Genomic DNA, 20951 nt, shown 5'->3' on the forward strand with positions numbered 1-20951 from the left:
AAGTAATTTCATGCTGCCCTTGGTTGAAAGTTTGAGTAAGTTTTCTCAGCCTTTTTTTTTTTCCACAGGTCTATGTGAGGTAGGAAGCCCCTCTCATACCAAGTGAGCTGTTCTGCTGCCGGACAGATTTTTGAGGTAAGTGCCTATTTCTTTCCCTGTTTTGATATAGGAAAATTTGGCATTTTGACAGTTAATTCTGTCTAAATATACAATCAGCCTTCTAGGTTAATGGTTTATTGTATGGGAGTTTTGCAGGCACTGGGGATGTTTTGTTCAGTTTATTATGTTTTCACTTTGGTGTACATGTTTTTTGTTTGTGTATTAATGGCTACCGGGAGGTTTGTTAGGCCACGCCCACAATAGACGGGCTTATCTGAGATAGCAAGGGCATTTTTGGCGCCCTTTTAGCTGTTTCCTGTTGTTCCTGGATGTTGCAGCTCTGTTGCATAGCTCCTCAGAGGTGGTTCAGCGTTCTCTCCGATGCGGCTGTATGGGGGTCCGGATCATTTTCTGACTTTGTTTCCAGCAGCAAGTAGGTCAGGTAGGCATCTCAGCAGAGCTTGCTGAGGTGTGGAGGTTACCTGTTGTTTTTTTGTGGGGCTGTTGCTCTGTTTATATTTAAGTTTCTGTCTGAAGTTCAGGGACTATAACGTTTGTGTCTCTTTTTGCATTCATTTTGTGAAAAATTGTTGCTGCAAGATTTATTGTGCAGTTTATTTAAGGATTTTCTATTTTAAAAAAAAACATGTCTGTTTAAAATTTAAAGAGACAGTAACATTTTTTTTTGTTTCATTAAAATTCTGATTTGAACGTAGAATTTTTTATTGATTAAGGTTTTTTCCTTCGGAATAAGATGGACCAAGAGGCCCTCCAGGCTGTTGCTTGTTCTCTATGTTTAAATTCTAATGTTCAGCCTCCTATCCCTTTTTGTTCCTCTTGTACTAAAAGAACATTGCATTACAAGGATAGACTTTTTGATACTGAGCCTTCATTGTCTAGGGCGGATGTTGTTCAGGAGTCTCCGGTTCTGGCTAATCCGCAGCTTTCTTCTCATATGTCCCAATCTTCTGCAGTGCCCTGTGTTTCGTCTCAGGTTGGTTTTTCCTTGCAGGATATGGCTACCCATATATCCTCAGCAGTATTTGAGGCTGTGTCTGCTTTTCCTATGTTACAGGGGAAGCGCAAGAGGAAGTATAAGGTTTCTGCTTCCGTTGCAATTGTGTCTAGTGTTTCTTCTCATAAGTCTTAGGAGGTAGATACTTCAGTAGCAATTGAAGGTGAGATCTCAGATTCTCATAGTGTAAATCATTTTTCTGAACCTGAGGTTGTTTCCTTTAGGTTTAAGCTGGAGCATCTCCGTTTGTTACTAAAGGAGGTTTTGGCTACCTTGGATGACTCTGAGGCATCAGTCATGGTTATTCCTAAGAAATCTAGTAAACTTAATACGTTTTTTGATGTCCCTTCCTCGTTGGAAATTTTTCCTATACCAGATCGTGTTTCAGATATTATTGCATGAGAATGGGAGAAGCCTGGGATTCCTTTTTCCCCTTCTCCAATTTTTAGGAAGATGTTTCCTATTGATGATTCTATTAAGGAATCTTGGCAGATGGTTCCTAAGGTGGAGGGAGCAGTTTCCACTCTGACCAAAAGGACCACTATTCCTATTGAGGACAGCTGTTCCTTTAAAGATCCTATGGATAAGAAGTTAGAAGCTTTGCTTAAAAAGATTTATGTACACCAGGGGTATCAATGGCAACCGGCTGCATGTATTGCTACGGTTACTAGTGCGGCGGCATATTGGTTTGATGCATTGTCTGATTCTATTCAGCAAGATACTCCTCTTGAAGAAATTCAAGATAGAATCAAGGCTTTGAAGTTGGCTAATTCCTTTATTGCAGATGCTTCTCTACAGGTCATCAGGTTGGGAGCTAACATTTCTGGTTTCGCTATTTTAGCTCGCAGAGCTTTATGGTTAAAAACCTGGTCTGTGGATGTGTCCTCTAAGTCTAAGCTTTTGTCTATTCCTTACAAGGGTAAGACCTTGTTTGAGCCCGGTTTGGCTGAGATTATTTCTGATATTACGGGAGGGAAGGGGCATTCTCTTCCTCAGGATAAAAGAAATAAACAGAATGGTCGGGAGAGTAATTTTTGTTCTTTTCGTAACTTCTCTGGTAAATCTTCCTCTTCTTCCTCCAAGCAGGAACAGTCCAAGCCATTTTAGAAGTCAAATCAGTCTTGGAATAAGGGGAAGCAGTCCAGGAAGCCTGTTGCTGACTCAAAATCAGCATGAAGGGTCTGCCCCCAATCTGGGAATGGATCTTGTGGTGTGAAGACTCTCTTTCTTCACTCAAGCTTGGGTTTGAGATGTTCAGGATCCCTGGGTGGTAGATATTGTGTCCCAGGGTACACAAGCTGGAGGGCAAGAATTTTTCTCCCAGAGGCAGGTTTCTTCTCTCCAGGTTATCTGTAAACCAGATAAAAGGAGAGGCGTTCTTACGTTGTGTTCAGAATCTTTCCGACATGGGAGTGATAGTTCCTGTTCCGGTTCAGTAACAGCGTCTAGGTTTTTATTCCTATCTCTTTGTCGTTCCCAAAAAGGAGGGAACTTTCATACCTATTTTAGATCTCAAGAGTGTAAACAAGTTTCTCTGGGTTCCGTCTTTCAAGATGGAAACTATTGGTTCCATTCTTCCTTTAGTTCAGGAAGGTCAGTTCATGACCACAGTGGATCTAAAGGATGCGTATCTGCATATTCCCATTCACAGGGATCATCACAGGTTCCTAAGATTTGCATTTCTAACCAAACATTTTCAGTTTGTAGCTCTTCCTTTTGGTCTGGCAACAGCTCCCAGAATTTTTTCAAAGGCCCTGGGAGCATTGTTGGTGGTGCTTCGATTGAAGGGTGTTGCAGTGGTTCCTTATCTGGACAAAATTCTAGTTCAGGCTCCATCTTTTCAACTTGGAAGTTGTTGTTGGCTTTTCTGCGCTCCACGGTTGGAAGGTGAATTTTGGAAAAAGTTCCTTAATTCCAGCTACAAGAGTGGTATTTTTGGGGACCATTATAGATTCTCTAGAGATGACATTTTTTCTGACAGAAGCAAGAAAGTCAAAGATTTTCAATACGTGTCTTGCTCTTCAGTCCCTTCCTCGGCCGTCAGTGGCTCAGTGCATGGAGGTTATTGGTCTGATTGTTTTAGTCATGGACATCATTCCGTTTGCTCGGTTCCATCTCAGACCTCTGAAGTTATGCTTGCTCAGGCAGTGGAACGGGGATTATGCAGATCTATCTCCAAAGATTGTTATAGATCAGATGTCCAGATATTCTCTTCCATGGTGGTTGTCTCAGGATCTTCTCTCTCAGGGAACTTGCTTTCGCAGACCTGCCTGGGTGATTGTAACCATGGATGCCAGTTTGCTGGGCTGGGGTTCATTAAGGGCTCAGGGTCTATGGACTTGGGAGGAGTCGGCTCTTCCAATAAATGTTTTTGAACTGAGAGCAATTTTCAATGCTCTTCTAGCCTTCTAGCCTGGCCTCAGCTAGCTTCAGCCCAGTTTATCAGGTTTCAGTTGGACAACATAACGTCAGTGGCTTAAATCTATCATCTGGCAGTTCCTTGGAAGTTCAGTCTGGCATATGTGTTCCCTCTATTTGTTCTTCTTCCTTGGGTCATTGTTCGGGTCAAACAAGAGAGGGCATCAGTGATTTTCATTGCTCCGGCATGGCCTCGCAGAATCTGGTTTGCAGATCTGGTGGAGATGTCTTCCCTTCCACCTTGGCGTCTTCCATTAAGGAAGGACCTGCTTCTGCAGGGTCCCTTCCTTCATCCAAATCTCGTTTCTCTGAAGCTGACTGCTTGGAGATTGAACGCTTGATTCTTTCTAAGCATGGTTTTTCTGAGTCAGTCATTGAGAATATGATTCAGGCTCATAAACCTGTGACTAGGAAGATTTATTATAAGATTTGGTGTAAATATTTTTATTGGTGTGAATCCAAAGGCTACTCGTGGAGTAAAGTTTGGATTTTTAGGATTTTGTCTTTTCTTCAGGAGGGTTTTGAGAAAGGTTTATCTGCTAGTACCCTGAAGAGTCAAATTTCTGCTTTATCTATTTTATTGCACAAGCGAGTGGCGAATGTGCCAGATGTTCATTCTTTTTGTCAGGCCTTGGTTAGTATTTGGCCTGTGTTTAAGTCTACAACTCCACCTTGGAGTCTTAATTTGGTTCTTAGAGTCCTTCAACAGGCTCCGTTTGAACCTATGCATTCTTTGGATATTAAGATGTTATCTTGGAAGGTTTTGTTTCTGGTGGCTATTTCTTTGCCTCAAAGAGTTTCAGAGCTTTCAGCCTTACAGTATGAATCGCCTTTCCTTATTTTTCACTCTGATAAGGTAATTCTGTGTACTGCCTTGGGTTTTCTTCCCAAGGTTGTTTCTGATAAGAATATTAATCAAGAGATAGTTGTTCCTTCTTTGTGTCCTAATCCTCCTTCTCATAAGGAGCGTTTGTTGCTCAACCTGGATGTGGTTCGTGCATTGAAATATTATTTGCAGGTGACTAAGGATTTTCGCCAGTCTTCTTTTTTATTTGTTGTCTTTTCTGGGAAGCATAAGGGTAAGAAAGCTACGGCTTCTTCTGTTTCTTGTTGGTTGAGGAGTGTTATCCGCTTGGCATATCTCAGCCTCCTGAGAGAATCATGGCTCAATCCATGAGGGCTGTTTCATCTTCTTGGGCTTTCAAAAATGGAGCTTCTGTAGATCAGCTTTGGAAGGCTGCGACTTGGTCATCTTTGGATTCTTTTACTAAATTTTACAAATTTGATACTTTTGCTTCAACAGAGGCTTCTTTTGGGAGAAAGGTTCTTCAAGCAGTGGTGCCTTCTGTTTATTTTAACTGTCTTGTCCCTCCCTTATCATCCGTGTCCTCTAGCTTGGGTATTGGTTCCCAACAGTAATTAAGATGATCCATGGACTCACTGTGTCATTAGAAAGAAAACATAATTTATGCTTACCTGATAAATTTATTTATTTCTTGACACGGTGAGTCCACGGCCCGCCCTGTTTTTCAAACAGTTTGCTTGTCTATAAACTTCAGGCACCTCTGCACCTTAGATTACTTCCTTTCTCCTTTCCCTTTGGTCGAATGACTGGGGATTGTGGGTAGGGGGAGTGGTATTTAACAGCTTTTGCTGTGGTGCTCTATGCCTCCTCCTGTTGGTCAGGAGTGATATTCCCAACAGTAATTAAGATGATCCGTGGACTCACCATGTCAAGAAATAAATACATTTATTAGGTAAGAATAAATTATGTTTTTTATGAAAATGCATTAAGATTTTAATGGACAGGCAATACATTGATGACTACATATCTATACTTATAGGCACACACATCTGGCTCCATTTATTGCTGTTTGATGCTTATAATTGTTCTCTGTTTTTATAAAATCATACTTTGTCAGAATAATAGTTTGCACTTGCATCAAATTCTTTTATGATTATACAATTTGTAAGTAATATGTACATTTTTAAAAGAAGTTACTAGGTCAGTGCAAGATTAATTTCATGGCTAATCTGTCTAATGTATGTATTCAAAGTTTGTTTCAGTGCTTGAAGGAGTGCTGTCTAAGTTGGCAAGATATGATGAAGGCACATTCTTTTCATCTATACTTTCATTCACTGTAAGTATATTTATATATATATACTGTATATATTGATAAAAATATTCCTTTGTTTGTACAAAAATCTGAATATTGCAATATTCAATTTTTCAAAAATATTTTTTTAAGAAAATGCAAAAAATATAATAAATATATAAAGTTTTGGTTTTCAAAAGTACAATGCAGTTGGTTTTGTTAACCATGTATCACACTGATATTCTTCTATGTCGTAGCCTCTTGATATGCCTCTGATGTTTACCCATTGCTATTGTATTTTAAATCTGCTATTAGAACTGTATCTGCATTTGTTAATTTTGTTTTTTAATTATTCTAAAATCCAAGGTTATATAAGGGTTGACACATTTTTTACAAAATAAAATACCGGCTGAGCCTATTAGCATAAATTTGCATACATAGTTATACAGCATAAATCAGGACCTAAAGGGATTATATTAAATAATAATTTGTTTATAATTAGATTCTAATACACTTAGAAGAAGTTGTTTGATCATGATAACATCTCTATTTCTTTTTTTTTTTTTTTATTTTAAAGGTTTTTTATTAATATAGAGAAAAAAAAAATATTACATTCATTTGACAACACATAGATATGGGTAATTTCTGTACCATATCTAAACAACAACCAAAATATTACAAAGGATACATAGATCATGTATAGGTCGAATATATCATAAAAGGAATACAATAATAATTCAAAAAGACTCCATATTTAACTATGGTATCATTGAATAACATCCTCTACCTCTGAATTTACCAATAAGGGAAGGAGGAATGAAGCAGAAAAAAAAGAAAGAAAGAGAAAAAAAAAAAAACAGTCTGAAATGCTCTTTCCCTCCCAAGAGAGAAGCTCAAGTACATTCCTGCATATCTACGTTTGAATGGTTCCATAAATTAAATTATTCTCCTTTAACTCTTCTAAGACTCCTTAGTCACTATTTGCAATCAAAAGCGGGTCAGCTTTAACTAAAAAATAACTTCTTCTGGCTTCAATATGGTCATTGAGTCTTCTTTCTGTTACTAAACTGGATACTCCAAATTAGGCTGCTCAATGGCCACTTATTGACTGACCCTAATGCCTTTAAAGACTGGACTCCCTGAAATATCTACATCTAAGATCAGCATATTTACTTCTTTATATATACCTAGTTTTCGGGACCACTATTGATTCGTATTAGAGGGTACTTTTCTATTCATAAGCTCTATATAGTGCTCCTTAGAGAAACTTGATCCTAATACGCTAATTGGCACAACACTCTCTGAATCAAGCCTAGGGGAGAACAACGGGGGGGAGAAGAGAGAGAAAGGAAAAAAAAAAAAAAAAAAATACACTTTAAAAACCTCCTTGGACTTCACTTCTCAAATCTATTCCTCTGAAAACCAGAGCCTCGGAAGATTCCCCCTTTCAATTTGTTGTTGTATCCAGGTGGACCTTTTCCAAAAAGATACCGCCTGTCTCTGTGTTTCCAATGGGAGGGAGCAAATATATTTCTTCCACTTATTAAAAAACCGGGGCAGCTGTTTGGAATTAATATCTCTTATATTATATTGTTCGAACACCATCTGATGGTGTACTTCTTTTAAGAAATCTTTAAATCTAGGGGTTTTTTTGCCTCTCCAATTTTTAAGAATTAGATTCGGCCCTATCAGTATGAGTAGATTAATAAATCTATTATTAGGCATAGCGAGAGTATATTTGTATAGAAAGAAGATCTGAGATAAACTGAGTTTAAATCTTATCCCTGTTATTTTAATGCCCCAGAAGATTATTTTCTGCCAAAATTGATATATTTTTGGACATGTCCAAAAACAATGTGTCAGATCTGCATTCTCAGAATAGCATTTGGGACATTTTTTCCTTTCCTGATCCCATTTGGCTAGTCTAGCCGGTGTAAGGTACACTCTGTATATCATTTCCAGGTGTGATTCTTTCCAGCTATGCATAATCGTAGTGCCTGAGACCAGTGCTATGCTCTGCAAAATTGTCGTGGTGTCTAAGGTAATTTTATCTTTGGACCACTTATTCGTTATCTCCACAATATTATGCTTCCCCCCGATTTTCAGAATGATGTCATAAATACGAGAAATAGTGCTCACCCCCTCATGGTATTCTCTAATGATTGTTTTTAGTTCTTTACTGTCAATTTCCAGCCCTGTATCCTGTCTCAATTTCTCAATCCAATGTCTAACCTGTAAGTAGGCAAAGAAACTAGTCCTAGGGATATTAAATTGATGAGATAGTTTCTCAAACGATTGCAACCTCAAGTTATTACCTTCACATATTTGCACTACATAGTTCACTCCCCGCTCCGACCATATCTGGAATATTGAGGGGTCTAATTCCGGCGAAAAGCCTGGGTTACCCCGTAAGGGTAAAAACTCTGATTTCCGAAAATCGATTCTTAATTCACTACATATTTTTTGCCAAGCCTGTATTATGAATTTAAATGTAGTCAATTGGTATATTGTTCCAGGAAGACTATTTGCAGGATGGTGCAAAATTGCCTTTAAGTTAAAAGGCTTGATTACTGAAGTTTCAATCTCGAAAAAGGAAACTAACTCTTTTTCAGAAATCCAGTCTAACGCGAATTTGGCTAAAGCTGCATAATTATAAAATTTAACATTTGGGCATGCCATCCCTCCATAGACTTTTGGTAATGTTAATTTGAATATGGAAATACGTGGTTTCTTTCCTTGCCAGATAAATCGGTTAAAGCTCCTATAGAGAAAGGTCAAGTCTTTTTTATATAGTAGCAAAGGGAGGTTCTGCAGAAAATATAGGAGCTTTGGGAACAGGACCACCTTGATCAGCATAATTCGGGCTGTAATTGAAAGCGGTAAATTGCCCCAATTCTGAAGCTTCCTATCCAGTTCTCTAATACATGGCTTAAAATTAAGATCATACCATAGGTTAGGATCTTTGCTCAATGTGATGCCTAAATATGTGATCTGTGTTGTTTCCATAAAAGGATAGTTTCTCTGCTCGCAGGGTTTATGTATCCACAAAATCTCTGACTTCTCATAGTTAATTTTATAGCCTGAAAACGAGCTAAATATGTTGAATATCGTAATAAGCCGAGGGATAGAAACAGCTGTATTACTAAGGAAAAGTAACAGATCATCTGCAAATAATGAAAGAACCACTCTAACTCCTCCAATCTGAATGCCCTGCATTGCCTTCCGTAGATAGATTGCCAATGGTTCAATAGATAAATTAAAAAGGAATGGTGATAATGGGCAGCCTTGACGCGTACCACGCCTAAGAACTATCTTATTAGTAGGGTGCCCATTCACTATTATTGAAGAGGTTGGTTCTAGGTAAAGCTGTCTAATGAATTGTTGGAAAGTCCCCGTTATACCAAAGTTCTCCAATGAAGTAAACAGATGATCCCATATAATGGAATCAAACGCTTTTTCGGCGTCAATTGTGAGGATAGCCTGATCGGGTTTAGCGTAATGTCTTTTCTTCTCCAGTTTATTCCAATAATGGTCCAATACTAATTGGACTTTCCGTAAGTTCTTAACTGGATTTCTACCCATCATAAAACCTGTCTGATCAGGATGTATCATAGATCCTAAAGGAGATTTTAGTCTGTTAGCTAAAATGTACGTGAGGATTTTATAATCTTGGTTAAGGAGTGAAATTGGCCTGTAAGAGGATGGAAGTTCTGGGTCCTTACCTTTCTTAAGTATCAACACTATGTTAGATGCCGCAAATAATAAAGATTGTGGTTTATTACCTACAAAATATTCATTAAATAATTTACCTAAGACTGGAGATATTTGTTCCAGAAGTATTTTATAGAATTCAGCCGGCAAATCATCTGGTCCGGGAGCTTTTCCAGATTTTAACTTTTTAATAGCACTTACTATTTCTTCCCTAGATATAGGTTCATTGAGTCTCTGAAGGTCTTCTGTTCCTATTTGAGGTAAACTTACCTGTTGCCAAAACTGCTCCTTATTTACCATACTGACCTGCTTGGTAGCATAGAGGTGTTGAAAGGTTTGAAAGAAAGCTTCCCTTATCTCTACAGGGTCGGTCACTCTATTGTTCCCAATTTTCAATGCTGCAATATAGTTTTTTTGTTGTCTAATCTTAATGATTCCCGCAATATATTTAGCCGAAACACCCTGTACCCCTGAATAGAAAGCTTTAAGTTTTTGTTCCTCTGAAATTGACTGTTGTTTTAAGAAAAGATCATATACTGATTTACTGTTTTTATATTTATTCCATAGATCAATAGAGGGATTGCTAAGATATTTGCGGTAGCTATTTCTCAGTGTGTTAGAGAGTTGCTCCTCTCTCTTGCCCCGGATCGCCTTAACTCTTGCTAAATACGCCTTGATCTCCCCTCTAAAGACAGCCTTCGCTGTCTCCCAGAATATTTCTGGTTTATCTAGATAGCTTGCGTTATCAGCCTGGAATTGGTACCATCTATTCTGCATCCATTTTCTAAAATGGACGTTGTTAATCAAATGTCGCGGAAAGAATAATCTATTGTTTCCTATTGAGGGTTTATCAGTCAGACCAATCTCTAAAGAGATGATAGCGTGGTCTGAAATCACAATATCCTGAATCGCAGTCCCGATTTTCATTTTTAACATGTGTTTCGCGATTAAAAAATAATCAATTCGAGAAAAGGAGGAATGTACACTTGACGCACATGTATATTCCCGCTGATCCGGGTTTTGTAACCGCCATATATCTTGCAAAGCCAATTTCTGGCAACATTTTTGTAAAATAATTGCTTCCCTCGCTTTTCTTGGAGCAAATCTAGACTTTGATCTGTCCAAGATATGTGAGAAAGCCATATTGAAATCACCAGCTATCACAATATTTTTCCCGATATGTAGGAACAACTTTAGACTAATATCTTCCCAGAAATCTTTATCTATCGCATTCGGTCCATATACATTACATATAACAAAATTGCAATTGTTAATTTCTATCTCAAGAATTTGAAATCTCCCATTAATATCATTAAGAACTGAGATAATATTATAGTTCAGTTGCTTATTTATTAAGATAGCCAAACCTCTGTTGGTCTTATCATAGGGGGTGAACACTACCTCCCCCACCCATTTACTTTTAAGTTTTATGGCCTCCTTGGGCCGGAGGTGGGTCTCCTGTAGAAACACTAAATCAGGTTTCTGTTTCCCTAGGTGTCTAATCAGTAGTTTCCTTTTGATCGGGGATGAAATCCCTCCAATGTTCCAAGAGAGGAAATTTAGTTTAACCATTTAAGGTATTACGGAGGGATAGGAGAGCGGCAAAAGCAAAAAAAAAAAAAAAAAAAAAAAAAAGGGAACACCCCTTCTTCTCTCCCCCCCCCCCACAAACCCATGTTGCTTTTCCTACCATTATCTGTTCTTCTCTTGTGCCAAAGAAAGTAAATAACAGGGAAAAGGAGAAAGAGCAAAAAAAAATCCATCTTGTTAGCCTTATATTCGTTTAAGCTATGCATTTCCTTATCCAGTCGATGTTATATTATCCCTAGACTCTGACAATATGCTTTAATTTGTTCAATTTTCGTAAAGGTGTGTGTTTCTCCATCCTTATCCACTACAATCTTTGCTGGATATACAAGTCTTGCTCTTAGGTTGGCTCTGATTAACTGCGAACAAAATGGGGCCATTTCCCTACGTTTATTTTGAGTCTCATATGAAAAATCCTGGAATATTAATAGTTTATTGGACCCCAGCATAATATTGTTATTTTTACGGTACAGTCTAAGTATGTGGAATTTATCCTGAAAATTTAAGAATTTAATGATTACTACCCTAGGTTTAATTGGGCCATCTAGATTTCTTCTGGGCGCTCCTATTCTGTGGGCTCTCTCTATAGGTATCCTTACATTGTCGATAGTACTCCCTACCAGCTTAGGAAGCTGGGTAGATGCAAAATTTATCAAGTCCTGGTATTCTGCTGTTTCTGGTAGGCCAACAACCCTAAGATTGTTGCGCCTAGACCTATCTTCAAGTTCCTCCATTTTAGATTGTAAAAAGTTAAGTTTGCTATCATGTGAATTGATCATCTGATCTTGTACACCTGATCTATCTTCCATATCTGAAACTCTGGTTTCTAACTCATTCATCCGTGATGTAAATTGTTTAATTTCATTTGTAGCCGCGGCCATCTCTTGTCTTAAGGACTCAAATTGTGGCATAATTAGCTCAGAGATTTGCTGTAATAGGGGAGAATTATCTGTACAGTTTAAGCTTGTTTCCGTTTGTAAATGTATTTCTGGACTACTTCCATTGGGCTTGGTTTTTTTATCCTTTGATTTAGGCGGCATATTGGGTGATAGTGATTTGGAGTGTGAAATATATCTTTCCATATAGAAAAGTATATCTAGCCAGTAGGGGGACAAGTTCCCAAATTTTGTGATTATGTCTTGCTTTGTGTCCTCTCTACCTTGCAAGTGTCTATTATAGTGATAGTAACAAGTGCTTTCCAACCGTGTTCAAGAGACCAAACAAAACAAACAAAAAAAAAAAAAGAAAAGAAAAAAAGAAGAAGGAGAGAAAAAAAAACAGCAAAAAACACTTAAGTAGTCCTTTTTACCCTTTCCCCTTTCCACGCTGGTCAAAGGCAAAACCAGCCACACAACAATAGTGAAATAATGTGTAAAACTTTTCCTACATACAATCCAATCTCCTAATTGTAATAGTAATCAGCAGTGAATTATCATTGTGAACATTCCAGTAACAATAGTGCTTTTGTGTAAAGATTATAATATAAAAAGAACTGTATACAAAGGAAAACCTTGCACACAAAAACAAAAACAATAATAAAAAAAAAGAAAAAAAAAAAAAAAAAGGTGTATCTACCGCTTAAATCACCTAATACAGTTTCCTATTGCTAACTTTTGCAATTCGCCACAGTATTTGAACCGCTATCTACTGTATAATAATGGAGGGGAAAAGGAACAATCAGCAAAAAAAAAAAAAAAAAAAAAAGATATTTTTTCTTTCCTTTTATACCTTCTCTTCTCTTCCCTTCCCCTTCTTCCCTTCCCTTCCTTCCTCTCCCCCTTTTTTTTTTAAACCTCTAAACCAGGTCCTTACTGTGTATAAAACTTAACCAGTTGGATATATCCTATCTATAGAAACAGGTAATCTAAGGGGAGCATTGTATATCCACAGCAACACTACACCAGACCTATTGTGCAAAGTACTAAACAGCAAAGTATGGTCACTTTTTACAATTATGATTAGAAGATAGGGCCCCAAATAGGTTCTATCAAAATATTACTCTATTGCACTAAACAGATCACATTCAGCATATACAGTTCAAGCACTAGAGTCCATGTTTATACATTGCAGTCTTTGCTCAGAAATTTAGCATGGATGAGAGATTGTATTTAATTCGAGCCCAGTTCACATAACATATCTTTCCTGCAGCCAAGAAAAGAGAAAAAAAAAAAAAAAAAAAACTATTTCCAGGGGAGCATTGCCTGCTGGGGGTAACACTTTTCTTCCCCCTCACTTCTCCTAGTATCTTAGGATAATAGTACTTGTGTTCTTACTTGGGAGATCCTGTACGATACTGGTTAATTTTTAAAATTTGTGCCAGTGATATAATTATAGGTTGGGCCACTAGCTCATTCGTTGTAGAAATTATCAATTTTTAAACCCTCTATTGGATTGGGACCCTCCACCTTTCCCTGCTAAGGTCCACTTAGCCACATATCCTGTAAAACACACTTGAACAGTCTATAGTAAAGTTTTTTAGGCTGTAGTTTCCAGAAAAAATGGTGGAAGTCAGTCTTCCCCTTTACCCCAGACCACTTTGACTTTTGTCCCCAATTCAATGTCCAGGTCTAATTTTCCAGGGAGTCCCAGATCATTTGCAGTTAAGGGCTTAGAAAACTTAGGGTAATGCAGGGAGAAGGGACAAAAGAAAACGAGCCTTGCCCGTGGTACCTGCTTCTTCTGGAAGAGTTCAATGCCACATCACTTGGAGCCGGTCCCCATCGGCAAGTTCCTGTATCCTGGAGCCGGGATTTTTAACGTTGCCGCTTGGTAGGGGGGGAATCGTCCAGGAGCGCTGTCTAGAAGGGCCGCCGATCTCAGACACCTCTGCAACTACGACCTTAGCCTCAGCCTGCTCCTTCAGTTCCGCTCCCCTATCAATGCCAAAGCGAGGCACCACCAGACCAGGTACAATCCTGGGAGTTTCAGTCGGCGAGAGAGTCGTCGGTCTTAGGCACGTCCAGACTCGCAGCGCAAGTCTGTTCAGACGGATCTGTCAGCTCCTCTCCGCCTCCAAACACCATTCATCCAGGTACAGCCAATCAGGGACCCAGAAGGTTGAAATGTTTCCTTGTGGTTCGGGTATGTGGGTGTGTGGTGTTAGAACGCCCTTTGGCGTCGTGACTCTGCAGCTGAGTCTATCTGCCTCCAGGCAGCCGGCCTCTGCTATATTGTATCCAGGCCAGTGCGTGTCTTTACCGGCCAAGGAATAGCGCAGATGGGGTAAATCGATAGAGCCCAAATCCCCTGAGCTCGGTGCTAGCGTCCCACGTTGCTGCTAGCTCCTCCCCTTCCGGCCGCCTCCAGATTTTTCTGATCTTGATAACATCTCTATTTCTAAATGTAATCTTTATTTTCAACTTTGACCTGAACAATATATATATATATATATATATATATATATATATATATATATATACACAATATATATATATATATATATATATATATATATATATATATATATATATATATATATATATATATATATATATATATATATATATATATATATATAAAATAACTTGGAGGAAATATTACTTTTTATATCCCTATTTGACAATTTATTTAGATTTAGTTAATATATTGTTTTTTTTGTATATATGTTACCCAAATATGTTTATAAGTGAGTTTACATGCTTAATGACAAACATCCTTATGTTTATAAGTGAGTTTACATGCTTAATGACAAACAGCCTTATGTTTATAAGTGAGAGTTTTCCTGCTATGTACCTTCATGTCATAAACATTTGAATGAAATTTACCATATTGAAATGAAATCTGATGTTTTTTAATTTTTATTTGGTGTGCTTGCTGCATTCATTGAGGGGGGTAAGGGGGGTAGCACAAACCCTATATTTTTAACATGAAAAGTAGGGGGTCGTCTTATACGCCCAGTCGTCTTATACGCCGGAAAATACGGTAATTGTTTTTAATTTAATTAATTTATTTAATTGTAGGGTTAGGTTAGGTGTTATTGTAACTTAGGTTAGGTTTTATTTTACAGGTACTTTTGTATTTATTTTAGCTAGGTAGTTATTAAATAGTTAATAACTATTTAATAACTATTGTACCTAGTTAAAATAAATACAAAATTGCCTGTAAAATAAAAATAAACCCTAAAATAGCTACAATGTAACTATTAGTTATATTGTAGATAGCTTAGGGTTTATTTTACAGGTAAGTATTTAGTTTTAAATAGGAATTATTTAGGTAATAATATTAATTTTGATTTAGATTTATTTCAATTATATTTAAGTTAGGGGGTGTTAGGTTTAGGGTTAGACTTAGGTTTAGTGGTTAATACATTTAGTATAGTGGCGGCTACGTTCGGGGCGGCAGATTAGGGGTTAATAAATGTAGATAGGTGGCGGCGATGTTAGGGATGGCAGATTAGGGGTTAATAATATTTAACTAATGTTTGTGAGGCGGGAGTGCGGCGGTTTAGGGGTTAATATGTTTATTATAGTTGTGACGATGTCCGGAGCGGCAGATTAGGGGTTAATAATTTTATTATAGTGTTTGCAATGCGGGAGGGCCTTGGTTTAGGGGTTAATAGGTAGTTTATGGGTGTTAGTGTACATTTTAGCACTTTTGTTATGAGTTTTATTTTACGGCGTTGTAGTGTAAAACTCCTAACTACTGACTTTTAAATGCGTTAGGACTCTTGACGGGGTAGGGTGTACCGCTCACTTTTTGGCCTACCAGGACAGACTCGTAATACCGGCGCTATGGATGTCCCATAGAAAAAAGTTGTTTTGTGGTAAGGCCAAAAAAGTGTGCAGTGCCCCTATACCTACAAGACTCGTAATACCAGCGGGCGTAAAAAAGCGTTAGGACCTCCTAACGCTGCTTTTTTACCCTAACGCACAACTCGTAATCTAGTCGATAGTTATATTTTAGCATAATGTTGAAACTTAGTATTTGTGTGAGAAAAGCTTCTTAATCTATGTTTTACCATTAAAATAGCAGTTTATTACATATGTATGGTTAGTATTTATTATATATATTAAATTATTGTATATTTATTCATGTGTTGCAGTTTCTAAAATAATTTATATTGCCACTAAAGTCAAGGCAAGTATTCCAGTTATCTTGCAGTTGATTTAAAGGGACAGTCTAGACCCAATACTTATTCTTTATTACCTATTGTTACATACCAGACAAGCATCTTGCAACGGTGCCACATCTATAAGCTTGTAAGAAGTACATGTGTCATACATCCTGTGTCTTTAAATTATTCACTACCTCCCATTTCCTTTCCCTACTTAAGGATCACATTTCAATTGTAACGTTGATTAGATTTAGTGTAGATCAGTGTAACAAGTAGCTGAACCACTTACGGAATTGAGCCACTCTAGCTCTTATCCAAAGACCCTCATCGTTACCTGAAAAACTCCTAACTAAAAGCAACTATATATTTTCTTCGTGGAATTCACTCCCTGCTACGTGGGACGCTGTATTCACAGGACCGCAATCAGTCTGATCATTACTAAACTCTACCTCATGTGATCATTGGTGATAAACAACTCCCTCTCTAACCCTGTATAAACTCAAGCATCTGCTCTAAGAGTTTTACTATCTTATATCAGACAAATCTGCTTTTCCTATTATAAAACTCACTTATAACATAGTGAGTATTATTGTATTGGAAAATCTACATTTAAATAACTAACACACTTCAGGTGTGTTAAAGCATTACAACATAAAACTTTTAAATTATAATTTGTTAGCAGCTCCGCCCACAACTTTTTGTCCAGTTAGCGGTTTTCTTTTATTACAGTTTATCAGTGCACATTTAGGGCTCGTTTCCATTGAGCTGTTAAAAATGGAGCCATAAGCTACCGAAGTTGCCGGCAGCTAAAAATAATTTACAGCTCTATTTTAGAACCAGGTTTCAATTGTAAAAAATAGCGCATTGTGTGCAGTCACCCTTTTCGTGTAGGTGTAAGTTATTGTTGTGTTAACGCTTCCACCCGATGCCGGATTTCTTGAAAATTAATAGGTTACTATGGTAATGTCAGGGTTTTTTCCCTGTTGTGTTTGCCATGTGCTGCTGGCAGCCATTTTACTCACCTCTCTTCCTGACTATGGTGCATTGTGGGGGATGCTGCTCAATTCCTGCACTTCCTTTTATGGCCAGACTGGTGTGCATCATCCATGTGAGACAGGATGCAGTCTAAGAATTGTGATGTCATCACTTATTATTTAAAGGGTCTCTGTTCAGTATGCTTTGCCTTTGCATTGTCTCAGACATGTTTGTTAGAGTTCCTGTGTATTACCTGGCTGCCTGAGGTCCTTCCTGGTTCCTGATCCATGGCTTGTTCCTGACTCTGCTGTTTTCCTTGTTCCTGATTCCGGCTCGTCTGACTATTCGCTTTGGCTCCTGACTCCGCTCGTCTGACTTCCAGCTCTGGTTTTGATTCCTGGCTTGTTATTTGACTTGTGGACTTTTTATTATTTTTTGCTATTAATAAAGGTGTGATTATTTTTGCACTTCTCTTCTCAGTCTGATTCCTGGCACCCTGACATTACGCAAAGCCCATGAATCCTGATGGTGCTAATAATCCACCTTTACCTGCCATCATTTCCAGGATGGATGCACAGGATAACTGCTTGGATTAATTTGCACTAGCCCTGCAAACCCTGCTGACTCGCACTGCACATTTGGACCAAAGTCTCCCGCAAGTTATGGCTGCTCCTGTTTCCGCTGATGCACCTATGCCTACCAGGAGCATGTCCGGTCCTGCACCTCTACCTCAGCGATATGGAGGCGATCCTATTCAGTGCAGAGGGTTTTTGAACCAGGTGGGCATTTACTTTGAGATGTTACGTCAGGCGTTTCCCTCTGACAGAGCTAAGGTGGGATTTCTCATCTCGTTACTCTCTGACACAGCTCTTGCCTGGGCTAATCCCTTGTGGGAGACTAATAAACCTGTGATTTCAAATTACCCTGAATTTGTGGCCTCCTTTCGAAGGGTATTTGATGTTCCGGCTCGCTCCTCCTCTGCTGCTAAACGACTCATGTCCATTCAGCAAGGTACAAGATCTGTTGCTCAGTATGCTATTGAGTTCTGTACGCTTGCCGCAGAGGTAGGTTGGAACAATGAAGCCCTTGTTGCCGCCTTCTTTCATGGGCTCTCTGATGTGATTAAAGACGAAGTTGCTGCCAGAGATTTACCAGAGGATCTCGAGGCATTGGTGTCTTTTTTTTTATCCTAATTGACATCAGACTCAGAGAGAGGCCCTCTTTTAAGGAGCGTTTGCTGAAGCCTCCTGTTCCATTGTCTGCTACGTGTTCATTCCCAGCCATGCCTCCCTCTCCTCCCATGCCTCCTGGTCCTGAGTCACCAGGCACTGCTGAGCCGATGCATCTGGGATTCACGCGTCTCTGCGGCGGAGAGGGCCTTTAGGAAGAGGGAGGGGCTCTGCCTCTATTGTGGTTTACAGGGCCACCTTTTGAAGTCTTGTCCTACACGGCCGGGAAACACTCACACCTAAGGTCCTGTCAGGGGCAGACCTTGGGTGGTTTATCCTCGTCCCCGGAACCGCTTAAGGAGAAACCTTTGGTCACAGTTGTCCTTTCCTGGGTGGACTCCTCCATAGTCACCCAGGCTCTTGTTGACTCCGGTGCTGCGGGCTATTTCATTGACAGTGCTTTTGTATCAAAGCACTCCATTCCTGTTTTGCCTAGGTCCGTTCCACTTGCTATTGAGGCCATTGATGGCAGGCCCCTTCAGCCCGCACTCGTTACTCACGAAACTGCTCCGTTGTCCATGGCTGTTGGGGCTCTCCATTTTGAAACCCTCCAGTTCCAGGTGATAAACTCTCCGCATTTTCCGATTGTTCTGGGTTATCCCTGGCTCCAAAAGCACAATCCCAGCCTCGACTGGCGCAGGTCCGAAATTTTGTCGTGGTCCCCGCAATGTATTTCCACTTGTCTTCGGAAACCAGTTAAAGTCTTGTGCACTTCTTCGGTTTCTCAATTGCCAGAGGAGTACCAAGAGTTCCTAGACGTGTTTCACAAGGTGCGTGCCGGTACGTTGCCTCCTCACCGGTCTTACGATTGTGCCATAGACCTGAAACCCAGAGCCATTCCTCTGTTGCAGAGAATTGTGCTATGGAGGAGTATGTTGCCGATGCTCTGTCGCGGGGGATCATCCGCAAATCCTGCTCTCCTGCAGGGGCTGGCTTCTTCTTTGTGAAGAAAAAGGGTGGCGAGTTAAGACCATGTATCGATTATAGGGGTCTTAATTGTCTTACCATTAAGAATGCTTACCCTATTCCGCTTATTACGGAACTCTTAGACCGCCTCAAGGGAGCTACGGTCTTTACTAAACTTGATTTGAGAGGAGCGTACAATCTCGTTAGGATTAAGGAGGGCCACGAATGGAAAACAGCATTTAACACCAGGAGTGGGCATTATGAGTATCTTGTAATGCCCTTTGGCCTATGTAATGCTCCTGCTGTTTTTCAGGAATTTATTAATGATGTCCTACGAGATATGTTGCAACAGTGTGTTGTGGTGTGCTTAGACGACATCCTCATACACTCACCAACACTTGAGGCTCATCGTTCTGATGTTACACGGGTTCTTCAGAGACTACGTGAGAACGGCCTGTTTTGTAAACTTGAGAAATGTGAGTTCCATCAGACTCAAGTAACCTTCCTAGGTTATGTTATCTCCGTTGCAGGGTTCTCCATGGATCCTGACAAGTTATCTGCAGTTCTGCAGTGGCCTCGCCCAGTTGGTCTTCGTTCTATTCAACATTTTTTGGGGTTCGCCAATTACTATAGAAAGTTTATTAAAAACTTTTCTTCCTTGGTCAAACCTATCACAGACATGACCCGTAAAGAGAATGATCCACTCCATTGGTCACCTACTGCCATTAAGGCCTTTGATAGTCTTAAGACTGCCTTTGCTGCCACTCCAGTTCTGGCTCATCCTAACCCTGTCCTGCCTTTCGTTCTTGAGGTCGATGCGTCTGAGACTGGAGTAGGTGCCCTCTTGTCTCAACGTCCTACGCCTGACGGTTCCTTGCATCCGTGTGGTTTCTTCTCTAAGAAATTGTCTCCAGCGGAGTGCAATTATGAAATTGGCGACAGGGAATTACTGGCCATAATTTTGGCACTTAAGGAATGGAGGCATCTTCTTGAGGGTACTAGCGTGCCAGTGCTCATTCTTACTGACCACAAGAATTTAACTTATCTATGTGAAGCAAAACGTTTGTCGCCCCGACAGGCCAGATGGTTGCTATTTTTGTCTCAGTTTAATTATGTGGTCTGCCTGGTAGTAAGAATGTTAGGGCTGATTCCCTCTCTTGACAATTTTCGCCTCTGTCCAAGGAGGAGTCTGTACCTACTCCTGTTATACCTCCTGACCATATTTTGGCTACCATACGTACTAATTTGACTTCTCCCTTGGGGGAGGAGATCCTGGCTGCACAAACCAATGCACCTCCTGAGAAACCTAGTGGAAAGTGTTTTGTTCCTGAGAATTTTCCAACTAAACTTTTGCACACTTACCACTATCCTAAAGCCGCAGGTCACCCAGGCAAGAACCAAATGATTTGGTCTGTCACTCGACAATTCTGGTGGCCAGGTCCTCGTTCTGATGTTGCTGCTTATATTGCCTCCTGCTCAGTTTGTGCACAGAATAAGACTCCTCGACGTCTTCCTGTGGGTCTTCTTCAACCTATTGCTAATGGTGAGCGTCCTTGGACACATCTTTCCATGGACTTCATTGTTGAGCTCCCTGTTTCCAATGGCAATACTGTTATCCTTATGTTGGTTGACCGTTTTTCTAAAATGTCACATTGCATTCCCTTGATGAAGCTGCCTACTGCTCAGGAGCTTGCTTCAATTTTTGCCCGGGAGGTCTTCCGTTTACATGGGTTACCCAAGGAGATAGTGTCGGACCGGGGTAGCCAGTTTGTCTCCAGATTTTGGCGTTCCTTTTGTGCTCATATGGGGATCCGGCTTTCCTTCTCCTCTGCATATCACCCTCAATCAAATGGGAACGGTCT

General features: G+C 39.6%; 1 protein-coding gene across 3 annotated transcripts in view; it reads left to right on the top strand.

The window, feature by feature from the left end:
- Positions 1-20951, top strand: part of CADPS2 (calcium dependent secretion activator 2) — a 1413577-nt gene that overhangs the window by 1157443 nt on the left and 235183 nt on the right. For all 3 annotated transcript variants that reach the window (XM_053716670.1, XM_053716668.1, XM_053716669.1), the window contains one exon: positions 5590-5673. In XM_053716670.1, coding sequence (XP_053572645.1) covers positions 5590-5673 — 84 coding nt within the window. The remainder of the gene's footprint in view (positions 1-5589; positions 5674-20951) is intronic.

The sequence above is a fragment of the Bombina bombina genome, chromosome 6 (assembly GCF_027579735.1).
Source record: "Bombina bombina isolate aBomBom1 chromosome 6, aBomBom1.pri, whole genome shotgun sequence".
Taxonomy (NCBI): Eukaryota; Metazoa; Chordata; class Amphibia; order Anura; family Bombinatoridae; genus Bombina; species Bombina bombina.